Source organism: Nannospalax galili, unplaced genomic scaffold, assembly GCF_000622305.1.
Source record: "Nannospalax galili isolate Female #2095 unplaced genomic scaffold, S.galili_v1.0 scaffold1685, whole genome shotgun sequence".
Taxonomy (NCBI): Eukaryota; Metazoa; Chordata; class Mammalia; order Rodentia; family Spalacidae; genus Nannospalax; species Nannospalax galili.
The window spans coordinates 460,776-486,343 of NW_008352830.1; the positions used below are offsets into that span (position 1 = coordinate 460,776).

At 49.3% G+C, this 25,568-nt stretch overlaps 2 protein-coding genes across 5 annotated transcripts in view; both read left to right on the forward strand.

The window, feature by feature from the left end:
- The window catches only part of Icam3 (intercellular adhesion molecule 3), an 8,780-nt gene extending 4,122 nt beyond the window's left edge, over window positions 1-4,658 (forward strand). The window contains 6 exon segments of the mRNA XM_029554525.1: window positions 2,002-2,268; window positions 2,271-2,372; window positions 3,275-3,505; window positions 3,630-3,738; window positions 3,740-3,876; window positions 3,969-4,658. Coding sequence (XP_029410385.1) covers window positions 2,002-2,268; window positions 2,271-2,372; window positions 3,275-3,505; window positions 3,630-3,738; window positions 3,740-3,876; window positions 3,969-4,159 — 1,037 coding nt within the window. The 3' untranslated portion in view covers window positions 4,160-4,658.
- A 67-nt stretch (window positions 4,659-4,725) lies between these two features.
- Raver1 (ribonucleoprotein, PTB binding 1) lies at window positions 4,726-25,207 on the forward strand. 4 transcript variants are annotated; one of them, XM_029554538.1, is made up of 13 exons: window positions 4,726-5,384; window positions 6,859-6,925; window positions 8,239-8,708; window positions 19,047-19,238; window positions 19,320-19,449; window positions 19,733-19,827; window positions 20,561-20,645; window positions 20,842-21,053; window positions 21,138-21,434; window positions 22,575-22,649; window positions 23,229-23,369; window positions 23,716-23,799; window positions 23,889-25,207. In XM_029554538.1, exons 1-13 carry the CDS (start codon window positions 5,166-5,168, stop codon window positions 24,033-24,035), a joined length of 2,214 nt encoding a protein of 737 aa, XP_029410398.1. In that variant the 5' UTR covers window positions 4,726-5,165; the 3' UTR covers window positions 24,036-25,207. The 4 variants fall into 4 exon arrangements, with proteins under 4 accessions (XP_029410398.1, XP_029410400.1, XP_029410399.1 ...); XM_029554537.1 differs by having other exon boundaries at window positions 4,729-5,384; window positions 20,558-20,645; XM_029554540.1 differs by lacking the exon at window positions 23,229-23,369 and having other exon boundaries at window positions 4,727-5,384; window positions 20,558-20,645.
- The last annotated feature ends 361 nt before the right edge of the window (window positions 25,208-25,568 follow it).

The following is a 25,568-nucleotide window of genomic DNA, read 5'->3' on the forward strand; positions in this document are numbered from 1 at the left end:
ACTTAAAATTCTTTATCTTCGTGCAGCTAATAATTATGTAAAGGTATAAAATAAACTACATCTTGTAACAAAAGCTTTTAATTTTACTTGAAATAAGCTCTAAATTCAATTGTATCAATTCTATTGTCCCCTTGAAAAAAGCGTTTCCAACTTGATTCAAAATAAAAACAATAAAAATTAAGTCAAAATTTATGAACTCTAATCTTAAACCTTCAGCCTGTGTGATTTTGGGCAGGCTGAAATTTAATACAGATACAAATAACCTTCATTGTACCTCCTTCATTTATGTGTACTTTACTACATTTTAAAAAAGTGTTATAAAGGCTTATACTGTTTGCAGATTTTAGATTTTTACATAGTTTAAAATGTGGCAAAAATTCATTATTTGTAGAGCTGGGATGCCAGTATTAGATCGTTTTTAAATGGCAATCAAAAAATTATTTATCTTTGATAGTATACTGGGTCTTGTAACTACATTAGGATATGAATGGTATGAAATATGGTCATAATAAACCTCAAACAAGGCGAGGCCATATTGTAATCATTCACTAGATTGTGTGCAGGAGACATTTACTAAATAAATTATCTATTCTCTCTGATTATCCAGTGTAATGTTCTGCCCACAGTAAAGGTGCAGTAAATATCTGCTGAACACACTAAGCAAGAGGTGAGACGCGGTGGGCCTTCTCAGGTAGATGCCAAGTATCAATGGAATTAACTTGGGAAGGGTGGTTAAAGATGTAAACCGCATATAGTATACAAATAAATAAACTCAGATGCCAACAAAGTAGTTAAGCAGAAAATACTGGCACTGGAATAAACAAAGCCAAGACCTGCCAATAATGGCATAAACGGAACTGACTTTTAAGAAAGCAACCAAGAAGGAGTTTATATTGGACCATACCTTTTCCCCTCTGATTGAGCTTGAGACAGACCAGTACAGGCATCGTTAGAGGCTATGGCTGTCTTTCTTGATACTCAGACATCCTAGGTCCCAATAACTTATCATGGATTTATTGCCCTTGAGTCAATATAAATTTGTTCATCTTTAGGGGTTAGTTTCCACAAGTACAAAGTTGAATTTCCTTTTATTTTTCCTAAAATGCTTATTTTCAAACTTGGAGGGACTTCCGTTATTTCCATGTAGTTTTCAATAATTCTGTTATTTTCAGACCAGAGTCAAAATAGTCGTACAGTGTTCATACTCAGCACCTTCCACCCACCCTTTGGTCGCTTGAACTGCCCTTCTTTGGTTCTTTTTCCACTTTCAGATCTTTCTTGAAGTGTAGTAAGCAGAACTGTACTGGGTATTCCAGCTGCAGTTTGGTCTTAAATAAAAGAAGGATGTTTGGCCAGGCATTGTGGTGCACATCTTTAATCCCAGCACTCAGGAGGCAGAGGCAGGCAGATCTCTGTGAGTTCCAGGCCAGCCTGGTCCACATAGTGAGTTCCAGGACAGCTGGGGCTACAGGGAGACCCTGTCTCAAAAAGACCAAATTAAAAAAATAAAAAGAAGGATGTTTGTCAAAACAAAAACAAAAACTTTGATCTTGGTGCCTAGTACAGGAGTGAAAGGTAATTTCTCTACTGCCTTCTGAAGGTTTGCTGGAGTAACAGGAACAGGGTGGGGACGTGGCTCAGTTATATAGCTGTGCCTAGAATCCCCCAGTGAGGGCCTGGGGGATATGGCTCATTGGTAGAGCCCCTGCCCAGAATACCCCAGTGAGGGGTTGGGGTGTAATTCAGTGGTGGAACCCCTGCCTAGACTCCCCCAGTGAGGGACTGGGGGCATAGCTCAGTGATAGAGCCCCTGCCTAGAATCCTCCAGTGAGGGCATGGGTGTGTGGCCTGGTGGCAAACCTGCCATAACATGTGAAAAAGCCCAATTTCATAGTTGCGTAGAGGGACTACATTGTCTCCTCCTGGATTACCTTGTCTCCTCCCCGTTCCTGTGATGGGGGCCTTTGGTTTAGCTAAGTCTGGGTCTACCTTCCTCCACAGGGTTCCTGCAGCATGTAGAGCTGGTTCCCTTGCCCTCCTGGCATCCTGTGGGCAGGAACCTCACTCTGCACTGCCAGGTGTTAGGTGGGGAGCCACAGGCCCAACTCACTGCAGTTCTGCTCTGTGGGACTGAGGAGCTGAGCTGGCAACCAGTGAAGGGTGACCCCAGAGACCTCACAGAGATCAAAGCCACTGTATTGGTGAACAGAAGGGATCATGGAGCCAATTTCTCCTGCCATACAGAGCTGGACCTCCAGCCACAGGGCTTCAGCTGTTCTGGAATACTTCAGCACCCAGACAGCTCCAGACTTTTGGAAAGGGAAGGGACTTGCTTAGAGAAGGTAGGTCTGAGCTGAGGCAGAGCAGGAGGTGTCTAAGACCATAGGGGCTTCTGGGAAGGCAGGTGCAGGGCAAGGGATGGAGTGGCTCCAGGAGTGGGGGATGACGGTGGGAAGGGTGTGAGAAAGTAAAGGACATACAAGTGTGTCTAGCAAGTGGAAGGATGATCTGGACTGAAAGAGGGTCTGTGCAAGTGAGGACCCTGGTTGGGGGGTCCCACTGATCATGTGCTCCCTTATCCACAGTCCTGCCCATGACTTCTCTATACCTACTAAGCCCCCTGTTCTTGGAGGTGGGGACATGTAGGCCTGTGTCCTGCACCCTAGATGGCTTGTTCCCAGTTTCTGAGGCCCAGGTCCAAATGACACTGGGGGACCAACTGCTCAACATTACAGTCTTGAGCCACGGGGACACGCTCAGGGCCAGAGTCATGGCCACAGACAGAATCAGGAAGATGTCAGAGAGATTGTCTGCAGCATGAGCCTGGGGGGCAGAAGCATGCAGGCCCAGGAGAATGTGAGTCTTCAGTAAGTGGGGCAGGGCCGAAGCTGACTGAGGGGTGTGACCATGGGGGCAGAGACTAGGCTGCAGCGGGACCAGAGATCCAGATTGGGTTTGGCCAAAAAGAAGGCATGGCCTGAGGTCTGGTATGAGGACGCACAACTTTAATCCCAGTACTCAAGAAGCAGAGGCAGGTGCATCATCACCATGAGATGGAAGCCCGCCTGGTCTACATAGCAAGTTTCATGCCAGTCAGGGCTACATACTAAAAAAAAAAAACACCTTGAAACAAAAAAGACAGTGTGGCCTGGACCCTCCAATGAGAAAGGGGCAGGAGAAAGGAGTGGCTTGAGCCATGGGAAGGTCATGGGGTCAGTAAATTTCCTGGGTGCTGTATTCTCTTCCAGGGTTCCTAGAGTCCATCCATTCTGAGTCTTGAGTGAGACCAACGTCACAGAGGAGTCCATAGTCACCGGGACTTTCACACCTTGGCCCCAAGTCCAGGTCATTCTGAAAGGCGCTCCTGTGTCTCCACCAGGCAACCCTGCCCAACTTCAGTTCCAGGCCACCAAGGATGATGGTCACAAGTTCTTCTTCAATGCCACTTTGGAAGTGAACGGAGTGATTCTGCACAGGAATACCACTGTCCAGCTACATGTCCTTTGTGAGTTGGTCACTCAGACCTTTTAAGTCCTCATCCCTATGTCCCCAGCCAAGCCTTGATTTCTCCCCTTGTCTCGCTGTCACTCTGGAATTCTGGGGTGTCTGGTCGCATGGTGGTTTCACAGATGGTCCCAAGATCAAATGTGACAAATGTCCCCAGCACTCTTCCTGGAAAGACAGGACCAGTCATGTCTTGCAGTGCCAGGCCCGTGGCAATCTGTCCCCAAAGTTCCAGTTTACAGGGGGGCTCCAGGCATGAAATATCCATTGGGACCCCATTCCTTGTCAACTTAAGCCACAATGGCACTTATCACTGCCAGGCAACCAGCCCAAGGGGCAGAGACACCTTGTTCATAGTGATCAAAGTTCAAGGTAAGAGGATAGGCCGGGCAGGGTCAGGAGGGACATGCCTAGCACGAGCCCTGGGCACACTTACTCACTCACTCTTGGGCTTTTCTGCACAGATCAGAGTTCCAGGTTGGTCAGCATTGTCATAGGGGTGTTAGCCATCATAGGCCTGGTGACCAATGCAGCATTACTATACGTCTTTGGGATGCAGAAACGAAGTGGCAGCTACCTCATGCAAAACCCAAGTACTACAGTGCCCCTCAGGCCACTGCAGGCTGAGAACCCAGTCCCGGAAAAGATGTCCTGAGCTTTCAGGTTAAAAGGTCGATGGAGGCTTGGACTGAATTCCATTCCATACTAACAAAATTTTCAAGCCTATGGCTTGATTATTTTCCTCTACCTCTGAGACTGGGTCTTATGTAGCCCAGGCTTGCTATGTGGCGGATGACCTCGAAATTCTTAAAATTTTAAAATATTTTTATTTTATGAGTGTATTTAGCTTGCAAGTACATAAGTGCCATGTGGTCCAGTGCCCACAGAGGTCAGAAGAGGACATTGGATCCCTTGGAACTGGAGTTACAGATGATTGTTAGCTGCCATGTGGTTACTAGGAACTGAACCCAGGTCCTCTGCAAGAGCAGTCAGTGCTCTTAACAGCTGAGCTACCTCTCCAGTCTCAACCCTGAACTCTGATCCCTCTCTGCCTCCACCTCCAAACTGCTGGGATTAATGGCTAAGGATGGCCACTGGGTTTTTTGTTTTTCTTTTGGAGTCAAGAGTCTCCCTGCAGCCCCAGCTGGCTTGAAACTCACTATATAGACCAGGCAGACCTCGATCTCACAGAAATCCGCTTGCCTCGGCCTCTGCCTCCCGAGTGCTGGGATCAAAGGCGTGTGCCAACATGCCCAGCCAGCTCTGAATTTCTGATCTCTGCCTCGACCTCCCAAATGCTGGAATTATAGAAGTGTGCCTCCACCCACTTTTTTTAGGCGTTGCAGGGAAATCGAACTCAAGTCCTCCGCGTGGCAAGCGGACACTCCACCCACAGCCTTAACGCCGGCCTGCGGGTAGGCGCGCTCTCTCTCTGTCTCTCTGTCTCTGTCTCTCTCTGCTTCGCAACGACACAGACTAGGCGGAGCGCTAGGAGCAGGGTGGAACATCGGAAAGGCCGGCTGGGGCTTCAGCCAATAGGTCGAAGGGGGCTGGATAAGAGGCGTGGCTTCCACTGACCAATCAGCGCGCGCGACCTCCTTGCCGCTCTATGCCGCTCCGCCCTGAGCTCGCTGGTCCCAGAAGGCGCCGGGTTCCCCAAGATGGCGGCCGACGTGTCCGTTACTCACCGGCCTCCGCTCAGCCCGGAGGCGGAGGCCGAAGCGGAAGCTACCGAGACCACCGATCGCCGGGCGCCCGAACAAGACCTGCCGCCTCTCGATCCGGAAGAGATCCGGAAACGTCTGGAACATACCGAGCGCCAGTTCCGTAATCGCCGCAAGATCTTGATCCGAGGCCTCCCGGGGGACGTGACCAACCAGGTATGATTGTGGGGGGGAGGCGATGTGAGCGTGGCGGGAAATACCACTATGCGCGTGCGCAACGGGGCTGGGGTGGGCCACCCGGGCGAAACCAATGCTGCTGGATGCGGGGTTCGTGATGGATAGGGGGTCGGGAGAAACCAAGAACGAAGTGGAGAGAAGGGGGACCGTGAGGAAAGGGAAAGAAAAGAAGCCAACTTAAAGACTGAGGGCGGATGTTGCTAGGGGCGACCACTGGGCTTGGGCGAGACTGGGTGATTGAAGGGGCGGGTAGTAAGTAGTAGGGGGCGGCCAGATGTAGCCTTGCTGAAGTATGGGGGTGCACTGTACTTGGGTTGATATTGGCCCCATTCGTGCCCACTGGGTGCTTTTCCATCTCTGCCATGCGATGGCGGGAGCTCAGATCTAGAAGTTTCATGATTGGAGTATGAACTTCATAGTTGAACCAAGCAATGGATTCACTCCTTTGGAGAGATAGATCCGGAAGTTGGAGTTTCCTTCAAAAAGCCTACTAGAATTGATTTGGGAATATGAGGCCTCTTCCCACCATCCAACAGACATTAAAGGGGGATCGTATGTTTTGTGATACTTTCCTGTGGCTAATCTGCCTACCAGGGGTGCTCTTGTCTTTGGGGGGATCTACATGGGGCAGGGCGGGTTATGATCTTTGGACCCAGGAAAGTGGAATCTATCCTGCCCTGCCCCGTGGTGGAGGGAGAGCCTGTTATACCTTGCTACTAAGAATCATTGCTCACTGGCTTACCCACGTACCTGCCACTGTTATCGGAGCCCCAGGAGTGTTAGGAGTTGATAAGGGACAGACTGCTCTGTGCAGGGTGTGCACGTGTCTGCAAATACCCACCACATCTGGTCCAGTAGGAGCACAGGGTGCCAGGTGTGAAAAGGTGGCCCTGCCTGATACGGTGTTGCACAGCTTTAATCCCAGCATCTGAGGGGCAGAGGCAGGCGAATCTCTCTGTAAGATCGAGGCCAGCCTGTCTACATACTGAGTTCCTGGCTACAGGAAGACCCTGTCTCACAAAAAAAGAAAAAGTGGACCTATGAACAGGAAGAAGTGAGGTGGCACTGCAGCCACACAGCCTTGGATCATTTGAGGCTTGTAAGGTGCCCTTGGGTACTGTGCCCGCTGTTGGCCTGACAACTTGCACTTGAGAGATTTTTTTTTTTTCATCCTTTGGAACCTCAGGTTCCTGGTGTACACTATGGCTCTGTCAGTATTAACTATAAAGTTGTTCTGAACTTGCAAGTGGGGAGCAGATATGTTCAACAAGCTCCCTTAATGCATGCTATCTGAGTGGATTGTGCTATATTGAACCTTCAGCCTTGTTCTGTATGGCCTTAAGCTGATGATGTGAAGTGAAATGGAGTTATTTATCCACCAATATAACCTAGGCATGTCTGGATGTCCCCTTCAATTGCTGGTGACGTCTTGACCTGGTTTCTGTCTCTACAGGAAGTCCATGACCTGCTGAGCGACTATGAGCTCAAGTACTGCTTCGTGGACAAATACAAAGGGACAGGTTTGTGGGGCCACAGGACAGGCGGGAATAAGGAGGTGGGGACGGGGACAGTCCTGAAGGTTACTGGTCTCCTCTGATGAGCTCTGCATTCCCTGCCATCCTGAGAACAACCCAAAAGGAGTGCCAGTCCCTTGTCCTGGTATCCATTACACAGGTTTTTTTTTTATTTATTTATTTTGATTTTATGTGCATAAGTATTTTGCCTGAATATATATAAGTGCATCATGTGCTCATGGAGGCCAGAAGAAGGCATCAGATCCTCTGAATTGGAGTTAGGCGCCATGTGGGTGCTGGGAACTGAACCCAGGTCCTCTCCAAGAATACCCAGTGTTCTTAACCGCTGAGCCATCTCTCTAGCCCCTTAAATTTATTTTTTTGGAACAATGTCTTGCTGTTTTTTACCCCTGGCTCGCCTGGAAATCTCGGAGATCTGCCTGCCTCTGCCTCTCAAGTGCTGAGGTTAGAGGTGTGCACCACCACACCTATTTTTATTTCGTTTCACTTTAATATTTCATTTATTTTTATTTTATGTGTATGAGTGTATTGCCTGCATGTATGTGAGTGCACCTGTGTCGTGTAATGCGGCGGAGGTCAGAGGAGGACTTCAGATTTCCCTGGAACTAGAGTTAAGGCTGGTTCGTAGTCACCATGTGGGTGCTGGGAATTGAACCTGGGTTCTCTGCAAGAGCAGTCAGTGCTCTTAACCACTGAGCCATCTCTCCAGCCCCTTCATTTTATTTTTATGATTGTATGTATGTATGTGTTCCTGCGTGTATGTAAGTGTACCGTATTTATGCGATGCCCACAGAGGCCAGAAGAGACATAGATCCCCTAGAACTGGAGTTATTAGCTATCATGTTGGTGCTGGGATCCGAACCCACATCCTCTGCAAGAGCATCCACTGCTCTTAATTGCTGAGCCATCTCTCCTTTTTTGGTTTTTATTTTCTGTGTGAGTGTGGGCATGGGCATGCCACAGCATACCTATTGAGGTCAGAAGACATCTTATTTAGCAGAGCCTCTCTTTCTGTCTTGTGAGTGATGCTTAGTTCTTAGGACAGAGCCATGTGCACAGTGAGCACTGCACTAGATTGTAAGTGGCACATAGGGATGGCAGGGATGGATACTGGTCGATCCCAAGGTACCATCTGGCCAGTGTGAGTGCAAGTGGAGTTGCTGCATTCTGGCTTGTGTTTGCATCAACTAGGGCTTGAGATGTTTGGGTGGCTTAGGTTCTATCATCACACCCAGTTTGGAGGGCCCAGGCAGGGGAGTTGGGTCTACTCTGACCCCATGCCCTCTCATACCCTACAGCTTTTGTGACGTTGCTGAATGGAGATCAGGCAGAAGCTGCCATCAATGCCTTTCACCAGAGCCACCTGCGAGAGCGGGAGCTGTCAGTGCAGCTGCAGCCCACTGACGCCCTCCTGTGTGTGGCCAACCTGCCGCCCAGCCTGACACAGGCACAGTTTGAGGAGCTGGTACGGCCCTTTGGCAGTTTGGAGCGTTGCTTCCTGGTGTACAGTGAGCACACTGGCCACTCCAAGGGTTATGGCTTTGCAGAGTACATGAAGAAGGATTCGGCCGCCCGGGCCAAGTCTGACCTGCTGGGCAAGCCCCTGGGCCCTCGAACACTCTACGTACACTGGACAGACGCCGGGCAGCTGACCCCAGCCTTGCTGCACTCCCGATGCCTCTGCGTGGACCACCTGCCACCTGGCTTCAGTGACGTGGAAGCTCTGCGCCGGGCTCTGTCAGCTGTCTATACCCCTACCTTCTGCCAGGTGGGTCCCAGGCCCCATGCGGGGGGAGGCACTGAGCACACAGATGCAAGGTCCAGACAGAGTACCTATCTATTCTATGTAGGGCTCTTTGGTGTCACCTACCTGGTCTAACTTTCTGGTTTTCTTTCTGGTGGAGTGGCTGTCACAGTTCAGAGGACAGCCCAAGTTGTCCATAGTTCTGGGTACGAATCTTGCTCCCAGGCCTCAGCTGTGTCATTTGCTTACTTCTTATTGGGTGGGGGAGTCTCACTGACACACTGACTTGCTCACCATGATGTAGACTAGGTAGCCCAGGCTAGCCCCCAAATGCCATCCTCCAGCCCCAGCCTCCCAACTACTGGTGTTACAGGTATGTGGTACCCTACCTGGCTCATAAGATGTTTATTTTGTTATTTTTACTTACTTATTTTTTGTGTTTTGAGTTTTTTTGAGACAGGATCTCCCTGTAGCCCCAGCTGGGTTAGAATTCTATAGTTGTCCTTGATCTCACAAAGATCCACCTGCCTCTGCCTCCCAAGTGCTGGGACTAAAGGTCTGCATCACCATGACCTCCATGGGAACTAGAGTTCCAGGTTGTCGTGAGCCTGCAGTCATGGGTCCTGGGAACTCAAGAAGAACAGGAAGTGCTCTTAACCACTGAGCAAACTCTCCAACCCTATTTGTTTTGTTTTGTTTTGGGTTTTCTTTTTTTGGTCTTTTTGAGACAGGGTCTCCCTGTAGCCCCAGCTGGCCTGGAACTCAGTACGTAGACCAGGCTGGCCTTGAACTCAGTGATCTGCCTGCCTCTGCCTCCCTAGTGGTGGGATTAAAGGCCTGTGCCACCATGCCCACTTGTGTATTATTATAAATATTTGCTCCTTCATTCTTCTTTTTCCATGTGTGTATTTATGATCCTGGAGTTAGCAAGTACTTTTTCAGGGAGCGTTACCCTGTCTCTCATCAGATACATACTGAGTCCCTGCTGAGTGTTTGTGCTTCTGTGCAGTCAGTCTAGTGTCCTGAGTAGAACATGGGCTCAGCAATCAGGCAGGTCAAGCTTTGTGCCTTCCTCTCCCAACTTAGGAGTCACATAGCTTGGACATTCCTTGATCCCCTTGTGTGCGTCTCTATTGGTTTGTAGGAGGGATACAGTCAGGAGTATGTCAGTGAGCAGGGAGACCAAGGGATGAAGTCTCTCAATCCAGCTGGGATGTGGCTCAAGGGTAGAGTTACTGTTAGCATTACCAAGGCATCTGGGTTATTTCTAGGTCAGCAGGGCAGTGTGCTTGCCACCAAGCCTGATGACTGAAGTTCAATCTCTAGGACTCCTGTGGTGGAAAGAGAAAACAGACTCCCTCAAGTTGTCCTCTGACAGCTTCCTCTGACCTCCACATATATACTGTTGGCAATCTTGTGCCCACAGTCACTTTTATACTTTTTTTATTATTTGTGCTTATTTATTTTGGTTTTTTTGAGACAGCATCTCTGTAGCCCCAGCTGGCCTGGAACTCACTAAGTAGACCAATCTGGCTTCAAACTCCCATCTCTGTAAGATGGAGGCCAGCCTGATCCACATAGTGAGTTCCCAGCCAGCTGGGCTATAGGGAGACCCTGTTTCAAAAATAAAGTTAAGCAAATGATAAGAATTAAAGCTGCACTGAGGGAGGCCCCTGCAGCCTGGATGGTTGGGCAGGGGAAATGGTGTAGAAACAACTGTAGCACTCTTCATAGGCTGAGGGGACAGCTTGCTGTCAGTTGTCTCCCACCCCTGAAGCCATCATTGAACACTGAGTGCCCCTGCCTGGGTGTTCCTTGGGTGCTGGGAACTGAACTCGGATCCTCTGGAAGAGCAGGTAGTGCTCTTAACTGTCAACGCTTCTCTGCAGCTCTTCTATGCATTTTGTTTATCTTTCTTTTTTCTTCTGGGGTGGGGGGGTATGGTACTTTGTTTCTTTCTTTCTTTTTAATTTTTTTAAAATCTTTTTGAGATAGGGTCTCCCTGTAACCCCAGCTAAGCTGGCCAGGAACTCAACTATGTAGACCAGTCTGGCCTTGAACTCAGAGATCTGCCTGCCTCTGCCTTCCAAGTGCTGGGATTAAAGCACCACACCCGGCTTGGTACTTTGTTTCTTTCAGGTAGGTTTGCATGATGTAGCATAGACTAGTTTAGAATTTGCTGTGTAGCAAAGGCTGGCTTTAAAGGCCTGACTCTCTTACCTCTGCCTCTTAAGTGCTGTGATTATATGGGTGTTCTACCCTGCCTCACCTCTTTCCTCTCTTTCAAGACAGTGTCTCACTTGGTAGCCCTGGCTAGCCTCAGTCTTTGAGCAATCCTTCCTTAGTTCTCAAGTCCTGAGATTATAGGTATGGCCCTTGACTCCTGACTGCTTTTTCCTTTTTCATTTTCTAAAATATTTGTGTATATCAGTGTTTTGCTTGCGTGTATGTAAGTGCACTATGTGAATGCAGTGCCCACTGAGGCCAGAAGAGGATTTTGGAATCTCTGAAACTGAAGTTACAGATGGTTGTTAGCAAGAGCAGCCAGTGCTCTTAACCATTGAACCATCTCTCCAGCCTGTGAGGCCCCACCACCACCACCACCTTTTTTTTTTGACAGGATCTTGCTATATTTTCCTGGCTGGTCTGGTGTTCATGTAGCCCAGGCTAGCCTTGAGCGCCTGGCAATCTTTCAGTCTTTCTGTCTCGGCCTTCCAAATGCTTACTCGTATGTGCTGCCACATGAAGGTTAGTTGGTTTTAGTCTTTTGTTTTTGTTTTGTTGTTTTTGTTTTTTGAGACTGGGTCTCCCTGTAGCCCCAGCTGGCCTGTGTAGACCAGGCTGGCCTCTCAGATCCTCCTGTCTCTGCCTCTTGAGCACTGGGACTTAAAGGCATGGGACACCATACTGGGCTTGTGACAAAATTTTTAAAGGTTGAGTGTGGAGGCAGAGGCAGGTGGATCTTTGTGAGTTCAGATCCAGCCACCATGGCCTTTTTTTTTTTTTTTTTTTTTTTTCCCCCCCCCCGGTCTTTTTGAGGCAGGGTCTCCCTGTAGCTCCAGCTGTCCTGGAACTATGTAGACCGGGCTGGCCTTGAGCTCACAGAGAACTGCCTGCCTCTGCCTCCCGAGTGCTGGGATTAAAGGCATGTGCCACCACGCCTGGCTCCTGGCCTTTTTAAAAAAATTTATTGTATGTAGCCAGGTGTGGTGGCACACGCCTTTAATCCCAGCACTCGGCAGGCGGATCTCTGTGAGTTCACGGCCAGCCTGGTCTCAAAAAGACCAAAAAAAAAAAAAAATTATTGTATGTATATATTCATGTGCCATGTGATACACATGTGCGGAGGTCAGAGGATAACCTGTGTGACGCAGTTCTCTCCTTTCACCATGTTGGTGATGGGAACTGAATCTGAGTGTGCTGGAAAAGCAGACAATTCTCTTAACCACCAAGCTAGCTCTGCACCCCTGTTTTCCTTTTTGTGTGTGTATCTGTCTCATTGTATCTGCACATGTGTGTACATGGAAATGCCAGTGGAGATAGCAGAACATGCTATATTTTCCTATGGCTCACATGTTCGTGGATGCACACACACGTGCAACTGTTCCACCCATATAAGCATTCATTTTGGGACGGGTCAAGAATTGGGAACTGGCAGTGCTCTGTAATCTGGTAATTCTTTAATTTTTTTTTTTTTTTTTTTTTTTTCTGTCTTTTTGAGTCAGGGTCTCCCTGTAGCCCCAGCTGCCCTGGAATGCACTATGTAGACCAGGCTGGCCTTGAACTCGCAGAGATCCACCTGCCTCTGCCTCCCAAGTGCTGGGACTACAAGCTTGCACCACCACGCCTGGCATTTCTTTACATTTTGGAGTTGGGGGTCCGACTCTGTTGCTGAGACTGGCCTGGAATTCCTGGCCTTTAAGCCATTTTATTTTCTGAGCCTCCCAAGTGATAGGATAACAGGATAACCACTATGCCAGAGTCTGGCTGTGCTCCAAAGCTTTTTTTTCTTAGGTCGGGGGACAGCATTTTCTTTGAGAGCAAATAGGCCACTGGGCTGCCTCTCAGGGAGCAGAGAAACATCAACCAGCAGGAAGGTCAGACATCTTTTATAGGTACTTGGGTAACTTTTCATGACATAGGCTGGGCAGTTTAGTTCAGGATTGGTTGTCTCCCAATAAGCAGAGGGACTTTCCAAGGGCTAAGTTCGAACCTACCATTTTAGAATGTTGGGAGCTGCACAGCCATTTTAGCCTGCCAGGAACCTACCATTCCAGCCTTTTGTTGATAAGGGGCAACAGTGGTCTGTCTTCAGCTACTTCCTGATGGACAGGGACCTAGGCAAAGAGGGGTGGTCTCCAAAGGCTGGAACATTGGTCTGAAATGTGGGGTCAGGTGGGCAGGCAGTGGTAGGAGACCTGAGGGAATTTGGTTAAGAGCACCTGGTTCACTGACTGTCAGGTCATCTCATTGAGTCTGTCCTGAAAAAATTTAAAAGGCACCGGGCATGGTGGTGCACACCTTTAATCCCAGCAGGAGGCAGAGGCAGGCAGATCTCTGTGAGTTTAAGACCAGCCTGGTCTACATAGTCAGTTCCAGGCCAGCTGGAACTACAGGGAGATCCTGTCTCAAAAAGAGCCCCCCAAAAAAATGTTTTTTTAAAGGCATGAAATATTCATCATTATGAGGAGGATAGATATCAGTGGAAGAAGTAAAAGCAAGAGTAGTTAGGCACAGATTCTAGGCAGGGAATCAGGAGAAGTCAGAACAGGGTGAGTTTTCAAATCAAGAGCTTTGGGGGGTTTTTTGGTGTTTTTGAGACAGTAGCCCCAGATGACCTAGAACGTGATATGTAGACTAGGCAGAGATCTGCCCGCCTCTGCCTCCTGCTGGGATTAAAGGCATGTGCCACAATGCCTGGCTTAAAATCAGAGTTTCTTGATGAGGGCTTCCAAAAGCATCCATCTTGGTTTCTTATTTTTCTTTTAGTTGCCATGACTAGACTTGGGATTTGCTTTTCAGGCACTTTGATAGTTGTTGGAGTGACTAGAATCACACAGTGTGAGTTCCCTCCCAAATGGCCTCTAGACAGAGAAAAAATTTAGCCATCATTTAGTTTTTAGATAAGAATAGTGATTTTCAGCCAAGTGTCGTGGTGCTTACCTTTAAACCCAACACTTGGGAGGCAGAGACAAGTGGATCTCTGTGAGTTCAAGGCCAGCCTGGTCTACACAGTGAGTTCCAGGCTAGCTGGGGCTCCAGGGAGACCCTGTCTCAAAATAGACGGAAAAAAAAAAATAGTTTTTTTTTTTTTCATTTTCACTGCAGATAGGCACCTGCAGAGTTGATTAGGCCAGGATTTGAAGTCTTATACTTGAGCAGCATTTTCTTATTAGGAACAAAATCATTAGTGAGAAATTGTCTAAATAGTATCTTACATGAACTTAAGCCTAATGTCTGGGAAGTTCAGTCCTTTAGACTCTTAAAGAAATATACCAGTTATTTTACTCTTTGGTTATACTTTCCTGTTGGGTGTTTAAGACCATGTGGTTGGCTCAAATAAACCAGTTTATTTTTATTCTTAGGGTCAGTTGAGGATCTGTTCCTCAGGGGTCACATAGGCTTGGGAGGAGCCTCTGGCTCCTTAGACCTTTCTTTTACCAGTTACATCTATGTGAGGATAAATCAAAGGTCCTGCTTGACGGTGGCTGGCTTCACTTGGAAGCGTGGAGGAAACATTCTCTTTGTGTTGACCCTCCTTTTGGTAGAGTGGACACTGGTTCAAGTCTATCTGATGGGTTCTCAATGGCCTCCCTGGACAAGAGGACAGGTGACTTACCACAGTTACAGGACATTTTGAGAAATGCTCCATAGTCCCCTGGGACTTAGTAGACTTTGGAGGGCAAGGAACAAAAATTGTCCCTTTTTGTCCTTCTGACCAGATTATTATAGGCCTCGAAATATGGTTATTAAACACCCAAGAAGGCTAGTTACACCAGTCTGGTACTTTTAATTACCATGTAATATGTAGATAAAGCTTTGGCAAAACCAAACGATTTCAGATAAACCTTGACAAGACATGTATTTTGTTCCTTAAACTAGTTCACTGAACCTATGAACTTGGAAATTTTAAGATTATCTATACCTTTATCTTCTATGTGAGAATTCCTTTCCTGGGGATACCAAGCAATGGTTATCCCTTTCTAAGGTTCTAATTTCAAACCAATGTTTGAGTACATTAAAATTCACCCTGGGGAACCAATGAGTTTACTGAGTTTACTTACAGAGATAAGGGAGGGGTTACTGAGGTTATGGGTGGCCTGAGAGTACTTGCATTGGGAAGCCTTTACCCAGAATTAAAAATTAAAAAAAAGAAAGCCTTTACCTAGCATGGATGTTGACTTTTTTATAATCTCATGGGTCATAAAACCCTCTTCCTAGCCTTCCCAAATTCAGGAGACCAGCTGAGCGTGGTAGTGCATGCCTTTAATCCCAGCTCTCAGGAGGCAGAGGCAGGTGGATCTCTGTGAGTTCAAGGCTAGCTGAGGCTACAGAGAGACCCTGTCTCAAAAAGACCAAAAAAATACCCCAAATTCAGGAGACCTTTTGCAATTGGTCAGAATTACATACAGCTGGCTGGGAAGAATGGCAGGATAATCAGGTGAGGGGCCAATGACCCTGCTTACCCCTCCTTTAATGAAGGAGTGCAACAGTCAACAAACCCAATTGTGATGATCTTTTGCAAGAAGGCACAGCCGAAGTCATGAAGATGACAGTTATTTGACTCAGAAGAGTGCTGTGCATCATCATCATCTTATTAAAAGAACATGGAATCCAAATTACATAAGATAATGTAATTAAGTAATATTACCTGTGTGCACACTGGGCTTTATAAGGCCCCAGGTAAACCTCACAGAAAACACAAAACACTTAATAATTATTTTACTTCCTGTAGTTCAGAGAGTGGTCTACCCAAACCTTGCTTTAGTTTTTGAAGGGGTGTAAACACTAGGTAGAGAGAAGCAACTGGTACATAGCAAAACATTATCAAATTGAAGTTCACAGCCTCCAGCACAATCACTTAAGGGAAACTGCTATAACCCTGCTCAGACTTTCAATAAACTTTTGGGGGGTTGCTTTTTGAGACAGGGTAATGTTCACAAACAAATTTACCATTTGTTTAAGTACTAGGAACCATATTGTAGATAAGGATTAAAAAGATTACATTTTGAAGCTGGGCGTGGTGGTGCACGCCTTTAATCCCAGGACTTGGGAGGCAGAGGCAGGTGGATCTCTGTGAGTTCAAGGCCAGCCTGGCCAGCAAGGACAGCTGGGGCTACAGGAAGACCCTGTCTCAAAAAAGACCCCCCAAAAAGATTACATTTTGGGACTGCTGACTACTCTTGCAGAGGACCCAAGTTCGATTCCCAGCACCCACATGGTGGCTACAAACCATCCTTAACTCCAGTTCCAGGGGACTCTGAAACCCTCTTCTGACCTCTGCTGCATTGCACAACACAGGCACACTTACTTATATGCAGGCAATACACTCACATACATAAAAATAAAAATTAAAAAAAAGACAGATTACTTTTTTTTTTTTTTTTTGGTTTTTTTGAGATAGGGTCTCCCTGTAGCCCCAGCTGTCCTGGAACTCACTATGTAGACCAGGCTGGCCTTGAACTCACAGAGATCTGCCTGCCTCTGCCTCCCGAGAGCTGGGATTAACGGTGTGCGCCACCACACCCAGCTGAAAGATTACATTTTGACCTGAACAAATATCTTTGTGTTAATTTAACAGTTTTAGTTTGTATGAGACTTAAGATAAATTTTAGTAACTAAGATTTTGTAATTACTCTTTGTTGAGAATATGGTTTTTGTTATTTTTTAAACCAAAACATCTTTGATGCAAACAAAATGGATACCTTAAAACACCTTGAAAACAAACTGAAACCAAAAAAAGGTATTTAATACATAGGATTTTTACACAGCAGGGTTAGGTGCTGTTTTGTATAAGCAATTAGCATTTGAAAGTTTAGTGCAACACTTAATAGACCTAGAGACACTGTTTAATAGATTTTAATAATTAGGGTACCCAAGTTTATAAGGCCTTTGAATATATCATGAAAATATTTATAAATCTGTACATATGTATTTTGATTAGACATGCCAGAATTAAAACCAATAGTTCTTGTGCACAGTATGAGAAAGGAGAAAAACAAGTGGCCACAGTTCAAAGATTGTCAACACAAACAGTACATGAAAAGAATTATCATGTACACACATAGCACTGTTACATGAGAGCTGGGCGTGCCAAAGAGTAGGAGACAGAGAGCTTGTATCTCTAGCTCTTTAATGTGTAAGACTTAATGGTCTAAAAGAAACGGTTTAGTTTGCTAAATTAAGGTAGTATCTCCTTTTTAAGATCTAAGTAACTAAAGGGTGTTATAAATAAAACCCTATCTATCAGTCTAAGAACCATGTCAGTGCCTCACAGAGAACATGTAAACACAGCAAAGGTAACTTGGTAAGGCAGATTTCACTTCTTTGTTGTTTTGAGACACAGCCTCCCAGTAGCCCCAGCTGACCTCACTATGTAGACCAGGCTGGCCTGGAACTCACTGAGATCCACCTGCCTCTGTCTCAGGAGTGCTGGGACTAAAGGTGTGCACCACCACGCCCGGCCTGGCAGATTTTACTTTTGTATAAGGGTGTTCCAAAGCTTCTTTTATTTGTTGGGTTTTTTCTTCTACCATGTGGGTCCCAGGGATTGAACTCAGATCCTTAGGCTTGGTGGCAAGCTCCTTCACTCAGTCATCTCACTAGGCCTGTTCTGGTATTTTTATACATTCTTTATCTCTGTTCCCATCTGGGCCTCATCTGATCCCTGTGCTTTCTCAGTAGCCTAGTTCAGGGTTTACCTCTCTCTGAACCTGTTTTGCCTTCTGCAGAGTTAGGAAGGGGGCACTGCCTATGTGATGTGGAAACCCCAGCAGTCACCAGCCTGTGGTTATATGGGGCAGTCCCTTGGTTTCGGGCAGTTCTGGGTACGATCACAACGGCCGTGACCCTGGGGCAGCCCCCACCCACAGTTCCAGCACTCCAGATTCCCTGAAAACTAGTAGATGGGTTCCTTGAGGGGATGGCAGAACCTGCTCTAACCCAATGTGGGTTGTGACCTTTTATGTCTTTCTGCAAGTAAGCAAGTAATTTGGGTGTTTAAGGTACAGAGAGTTACCCAGGACAGAGGTCACCCCAGGGTGACTAATGCATGAAACACAGTGTAGGGATTATTCAGAAAGATGGCTTAGCAGTTAAGAGCCCTCAACATTTGACTGGAGTTTGTTGTTTTGTTTTGTTTGAGACAAAGTCTCACTGTAGCCCCAGTCAGCCTGGAACTCACTATGTAGACCAGGCTGGCCTTGATCTCAAAGAGATCTGCCTGCCTCTGCCTCCCTGAATGCTGGGATTAAAGGTGGACGTTTGATGAGGGCTGGAGTTTGAATCCTGGCTCGGATGCTCATGTAACAAGCCATGCCTAGTCATATACACACTTGGAATCCCAGCACTGGGAGATAGAGACGAGAAGATCACTGTGACTTGCTGGCTTGTGACCTAGCCAAGAAAACGTGAGCCCCAGGCTCAGGGAGAGGTCACACACATATTCACACACACAGAAAAAGTTAAAAACAAAATTAAGTGGGCAGCATTAAACTGGTCTAACCTGTCTAACCTTACTTCTGGAGTATCTCTAGCCTGGGCCTCTGGTTAGGGCTCTAGGCCCAACAAATGGTAGGGGTACTGTGGAGGGACCTGATGGGGTGGTCTAGCCTGAGTGCAGTTGTAGTACCTAGCTCCTTTCCCTCACTGTCACAATGACCTCCCTGCCCCCTGGCAAGATCAGCCTTGAACTCTAGCTTGTATGTCCTGGCTAACTGGCCAATCCACCCTTCCTAGATAGCCTCCTGCTGCAGGGTCTGTGGCCTGGGGCTTGTGTTCAAGGCACACTCCACAGCTACCCTCCCAACTCCGCACTTCATCTGATGCACCAGGGAGTCCCTATCAGAGGACATCTCCAGTGTAGTTAGTCGGGGTCCCCACAGTATCACCCTGGGTTGGGGGGCCCTGGCTATACTCTCCTGCCAGCCATGTGACCTTGGGTGTGCTGACCTTTTGGGTCACTGAGTGGATTCCATGAACAGATACCACATGCAAGGCTGGGGACAATGAATGGCAAGGCATACACCCTCTGCCAGGGCTCACTGTAGCAATCAGGGGCGGTATCTGTGATCACTTCCCATGATAGGTGACCCTGGGATACTGCAGTTGCTTTTCTGGTGCTCATGAGTACCCTTCCCACAGCTGGCTTGCGGCCAGGACGGGCAGCTGAAGGGTTTTGCAGTGCTGGAGTACGAGACGGCAGAGATGGCCGAGGCAGCTCAGCAGCGGGCAGATGGCCTGGCTCTGGGGGGCAGCCACCTTCGAGTATCCTTCTGTGCCCCAGGGCCCCCTGGCCGCAGCATGCTGGCAGCACTCATTGCTGCCCAGGCCACGGTGAGTAGAGGTACTCCCTGGATGCATCAAGGTTGGCCGTGGTGGCCTCTGCTCTGAGCCACCCTCTGGTCCCCTCCTTAGGCCCTCAATCGAGGTAAGGGACTCCTGCCTGAGCCCAACATCCTGCAGCTACTAAACAACCTGGGCCCATCTGCCTCGCTCCAGCTGCTCTTGAACCCTCTACTGCATGGAGGTGCCAGTGGCAAGCAGGGTAAGGCCCACCACGTAAGACTGCTAGGGTACCCATGCAGGGGCCACCCCTCCCACTTCAGTGACTATGTCACTTGGGGTCACCTTGGGGACCCCATGCCATAGTCCTTCAGTGACTGTGAAGGTCCCCAAGGAAGCAGAGCTTACACCAGATAGGCATATCCTTTACTGTCTGAGAACTTGGGTTCCTTCCCCCCCATCAGCAGGCTTGAGGTTGTGTTGAATAGTGGGTTTGTGGGGTGTCTCATCGGGGGACCTCCAACCCAGTTCATTTTTCCTTCCAGGCCTCCTGGGTGCTCCCCCAGCCATGCCCCTGCTTAATGGACCCGCCCTGTCTACTGCACTACTACAACTAGCCCTGCAGAGCCAAAACCAAAAGGTAAACCCTGGGCATGCGTGAGCTCCCATCAGCTCCCTCTCACAGCCCCATCTTGTATTTCCAGAGGGGATCATAGAGTCAGTGGCTCAGCAAGGAGCTGTAGGACACAGCCGGCCACCCCTTGTATCAGGGTGTGCTCCTCTGTTGAGGGGAGACCTGGCTTTGGTGGCCATCTCTTTAGACTCCCAAAGACTAAAGTCCCACCCAGTGCAGCTGGGGTGCAGTCACCCATGATCAGCACTGTTCTTCAGACTGTCACTGTACGTTGATGGTGGGAATTGTGAGGTAATGGCCCTAATTAATTAATTAATTGTTTTGCCTGCATGTATGTAAGTATGTACATGTGGGCAGTGGCCTTGGAGGCCAGAAGAGGGCCTCAGATTCCCTGGAACTGGAATTACAGTTGTTAGCTGCCATATGGGTGCTGGGAATCCAGGTCCTCTGCAAGAATAGCCAGTGCTCTTAACCACTGAGCCAGTTCTCCAGCTCTGGTCCTGATACATGTAGTGTTCCTTGTGCGTCCTCAGTGCATAGGACAGGGCCTACATACAGGAACCCCGGCTGATGAGTGGTGCCACAGCCTGGGGGTGGGGACACATGGTGTATGTTTGCCTGATTGGCTCTGGGCTGGATTTGGGGTGCTGGGCATTGTGACCACTAGGATTCTGGGTGGCCTTTGCTACCCACACCACACCATCTCCACCTCCATCTGACTTGTGCTTTGTTTCAGAAGCCTGGGATCCTTGGAGACTCGCCCCTGGGCAACCTCCAGCCTGGGACCCAGCCTGCCAACTCCCTCCTTGGGGAGCTGTCTGCAGGTAAATTATGACTTTTTCCCCATTGGTTGGGTGCCTATCTCATAGGGCAGCTGGGGACCTCTTTGGAGCTGATGATCAAAGAAACTTTGAGTCTATAGCTGTTTCTAAGGCACAGGGTTGTCCTTTGTCCTAGGGCCATGGGAAGAGGGGTCCTTCAGGTTTGGGCTGTTGGCTGACACCTTACTTCTTTCTGTAGGGGGGGCCCTAGCCCCGGAACTGCCACCCCGAAGAGGGAAGCCACAACCTTTACTACCACCGCTGCTGGGCCCCTCTGGGGGTGACCGGGAGCCCATGGGCCTGGGTCCCCCGGCATCCCAGCTCACTCCAACCCCAGCCCCCGTGGGGCTCCGAGGCTCTGGCCTCAGAGGCCTCCCGAAGGACAGTGGGCCCCTGCCAACACCCCTTGGGGTAAGGTACCACCCTGTTCTCAGCCTCTCACCCATCAGGTTGTCTCTGCCTGGTGCACTCACAAACCCAACCCTCCCATCACAGGTCTCACTGCTGGGGGAGCCCCCAAAGGACTACCGAATCCCCCTGAACCCCTACCTGAACCTGCACAGCCTGCTCCCAGCTGGCAACCTGGCAGGCAAGGAGACCCGGGGCTGGGGAGGTGCTGGGAGAGGCCGACGCCCGCCTGAGGGTGCCCTGCACAGCCCTGCAGCTCCTGGAGGAGGTGGAGGTGGTGGCAAAGCCTTCCAGGTGAAGTCCCGCCTCCTCAGCCCCCTCACCAACAACCGCCTGCCCCCAGAGCCAGGGCTCCCTGACAGCTACAGCTTCGACTACCCATCAGTGAGTACCTACCTGCCCTGTGCCAGGCCTACCCTGACCGGTGACTGGTGATCACTGTGGTCCTTCATCTCTGAAGACCAGGCCCATCCACAAACCATGCTGGATGATCATCCCTAGTCCAAGCATCGAAAATGTAAAATGTGGCTGGGATGGCAGACACGAGGACCCTAGTTGGAGTCCCCAGCACATAAAAAAGCCAAGTGGCCAGGCATGGTGGTACACACCTGTAGTCCCAGCACTTGGGAGGCAGAGGCAGGCGGATCTCTGTGAGTTCGAGGACAGCCTGGTCTACATAGTGAGTTCCAGGACAGCTGGGGCTACAGGGAGACCCTGTCTCAAAAAGACCAAGAAAAAAAAGCCAAGTGGACCAGGCATGATGGTGTAGGCCTCTCTACTCCTACTATGTGAGATCAAGGCCAGCCTGGTCTATATACTGAGTTCCAAGCCAGCTGGGGCTATATAGAAAAAAACAAGGCATGCCAGGTTGGGAAATTGCTCAGCAAGTAAAGCACTTGCCATACAAAATGTAAGGAGCAGAGTTTGGATCCCTAAAACCAAAGGAAAAGCTGGAGAAGCCTGGCAGCTCACTTGTAGTCTGAGTGTGAGTGAGGCAGAAGACGGGATCCTGCAGCAAGATGGCTTGCTAGACTAGAGGGACTGCTGAGCTCTGGATACAAGTGAGACCCTGCTTCAGTGGGCAGAATGGAGAGCAACACTGGCTGTCAGGCCCTGGCCTCCACATGTGACCAAACACAGGCCCAAAACACAGATGACAAAACTGGGATGACATGCATATGCCACCATACCCAGTTCATGTGGTGCTGGGACTGAAACCCAGTACCTCATGTGTCCTAAACCGGCACTCAGTCCCAGCCCCAGGCTCTGCTTTTCCTAGAGAAAAGTGCTTACCATCCTGGCTGTCTGCTCATCCTCTCCCCACTTTGAATGCCATACATAGGCCCTTCAAAGCAGCCATCCCCAGGGCAAACATACATCTACGGTGGTTCTAGACCATTGCTCTGAAACCCTGCAGGCCCAGAGTGGGGGGCACAGATCCCTGGTGGTAACTGTGCTGTGGAATTCGGCCCAGATGAGGCTAACACAGTCCCTTCCCCCCATGCTTTGGTCCCTTTCATTTAGGATGTGGGACCTGGACGGCTCTTCTCCCACCCTCGTGAGCCAGCCCCAGGACCTCATGGACCCAGCCGACACAAGGTAAGAACCAAGCCACCCTGTGTGTCCTACCCCCTGTGTGTAGCAGAGCAGTTAGCAATGGCTGTGCGACAAGCAGGTACAGCAGTCAGCACTAGCTGTGTAACAAGCCATGCCATCACAGCTGAGTTTCACAGACTTTTGTTGCTTTTTGTTGTTGTTGTTGTTGAGGCAACTTTTCAAACTTCTTGGTTCAAAAGTTCTCCTACCTCAGCCTAGCAAGGACTGGATAGCAGGCATGTGCCACCATGCCTGACTACAAACATGTTTATTCCTTGCTGTTCAGTGCTTTTTCTTGCTGGGCAATAGGTGGTTCCCTGGGGTCTCTGGGAGCTCACCAGGGTTTGGTGGTTCCCAGGTACACTCACACACATGTGGTCAGTGGTCTGTTGAAGGATACTGGACTGAGAGGGTTTGATCTACTCTAAGCTCACCCTTCCTCAGGCCAGCCTGAATTTGTTTGAGTAGCTGTGGGTCCCAGAGTTCCCTAGAAGGTCAGTGTGGCCAAGCCAATTATTGGGGGGCTGGGTCCCTACCATTGTCTTCCTTACTTCCTTACTTGGCTGACTCCCCTGTCTTCAGATGTCCCCCCCACCCAGCAACTTCAACGAGCGGAGCAGTGGAGGCAGTGGGGGACACCTCTCTCATTTTTATTCGGGTTCACCCACCTCCTACTTTACCAGCGGCCTGCAGGCTGGCCTAAAGCAGAGCCACCTCAACAAGGTGAGGAGCCTGGCCCACCCAGAACTGTTCCCCGGGACCGGCAAGATGCTGTGTCCTGTGTGTCTCCAAGGCCCTGTGATCCACAGTGCCGCAGCCATGTCTTAGGTGGTAGCAGGGCTCAGTCTTACTCAGACTAGTGTGGCAATGGCTCATGTGCTTCTGTGCCATGTCTGTGGAGTGTGAGACTTCCCAACTTGGCCTAAGGTGTGGGTGCTCTTATTTTCAGTCAACAGATGAGAAGACCTAGGTTTAGGGAACTTGTAATCACCCCCAGTCCTCCCAAGCATGGGCTGTGACCTTCTCTGGCCCCAGCAGTGACCCACCCCACCCCTCTTCATTTCCCTAGGCAGTTGGCTTCTCCCCACTGGGCTCCAATGAAGGGCTCCTGGGCCTTGGCCCTGGGCCTAATGGCCATAGCCACCTACTGAAGGTACGGGCAGGGGATCGGGACACACAGGGCTGGGGAGCCCTAACCCCTGGGAGGCCCCTGACCCGGCTCCCCCTGCTCTCTGTCTCCAGACCCCACTGGGAGGCCAGAAGCGCAGCTTTGCCCACCTGCTGCCCTCGCCCGAGCCCAGCCCGGAGGGTAGCTACGTGGGCCAGCACTCGCAAGGCCTCGGTGGCCACTACGCAGACTCCTACCTGAAACGGAAGAGGATTTTCTAAGGGGTCAGCGCCAGAGATGCTCCAAGGGCCTGAACCAAGTCACTTTGGAATTTTTTTTTTTTTTTTTCTGGTGTTTGTTTTGTGGGATTTTTTTTTTTTTTTTTAATTTCTTTGGGTAATAGAGAAATCTCTGAAAAGACTGCTGACCAATCAGCCGGAGCCCAAGGAATGTGGGGGCTTCTGGGGGCCATACCATATGCCAGTGGGTCTATTCCCGGAGCCTAAACCCTGCAGCCTTAAGAGAGGGGCCAAGCCTGCTCTCTCCCTCCCTAGCTCCCGGCCTCGTCACTCCTGTAATTCCGGCCTTCCGAGTGCCTTGGAGGTAACCCTGGCCTCCTGTGAGGATCAGAGACCATGCCCCCTTTTTTAAACTTCCACAATTGACTTCATTTTCCCTTTCTAATTTTTATTCTTTTTTACCAGAATGGTGACACCTCCCCCCACCCCCACATGCACACACAGCTCTGACTCCTTCAAGGTCTGCCTAGGCCTCCAAACCACACTTGCAGTATGAGACTGGCTTAACCCTTTTTTCCCTGTGTTGCAGAAGGCATGACTGTCTCCTGCCTTTGCCTGCCTCCTCTGGCCAGTACCCCAGCCCCAGGCCCCTTCCCTACCTTCTGATGCCTTAAAGTTGGGCCATAGGTCCTACTGGGCCAGAGCCTCTCAGACTCTGAGCTCTAGAAGCTCAAGTCAGGACCAAAGAGCTCTCGCTCAGGAATGGGGCTCTCTTCCTAGGGTGTCCGCCCTGTCTACAGAAGGCCAAAGGCTTGCTTTTGGCAAACCAGTCCTTCAGCCCAGGCCTGGGTGGGGAGACCAGTGTCCTCTGCCGTCTTCAACAGTTCCCCTGCTGTGTGTCTGTGAGAGTTGACCATTATACCCATGTCACTAGGCCTCCACTGTGTCCCCCCAAATCCCAAACTCCACCTCCATCCCCAGGCCAGATTACCAGTCCTGACACCCTCTCTGCCCTGTGCTGGGGACCAGTCACCCCACAGACAAGCTCTACAGCCTGCCCTTAGGTGACCCTGGGCCCCTAGCCTGCTGAGCCACCAGCTCCCCTCCCTCAACCCTGATGGCCCACCACTTCTCCTGGGGTGTTGTCCTCTCCCCACTTCTCCCACACAGACCTCTGCTGAATTAAAGTTTGTAATTAAACGGTTTTAAAGAAATCTGAGCTGGCTGGTTCTTGGGACAAACCATTGGGTCTGGGGCCAACAAGGTGGCTTAGTAGGTGAAGCTTGTTACTAAGCATGACAACCTGAGTTAGATCCCCAGAACGACTCCCTCAAATTGTTCTGACCTCCATACGTGCTGTGACATGCATGTACCCAAAAATACAAAATAAATACAATAATTTTGTGGTGTTTTTTTTTTTTAGATGCCAGTGCACGTTTATTGTGAACCAAACAAGACATATAGGAATCAGATCAGGAGTAACTAATTTTGTTTTTATATTTTCTTGAAACAATGCCTGGCTTGGAACTGTGGACCAGGCTGACCTGACCGCTCAGATCCACCTGCTTCTACCTC

What these genes read in the sequence shown, in the direction of transcription:
- Raver1 (XM_029554537.1), top strand. Translation starts at nt 5,166, where the DNA reads ATGGCGGCCGACGTGTCCGTTACTCACCGGCCTCCGCTCAGCCCGGAG. An exon ending in CGGGGGACGTGACCAACCAG is followed by an intron (nt 5,385 to 6,858) that starts GTATGATTGTGG and finishes CTGTCTCTACAG; the next exon opens with GAAGTCCATGACCTGCTGAG. An exon ending in AGCAGAGCCACCTCAACAAG is followed by an intron (nt 23,370 to 23,715) that starts GTGAGGAGCCTG and finishes TCATTTCCCTAG; the next exon opens with GCAGTTGGCTTCTCCCCACT.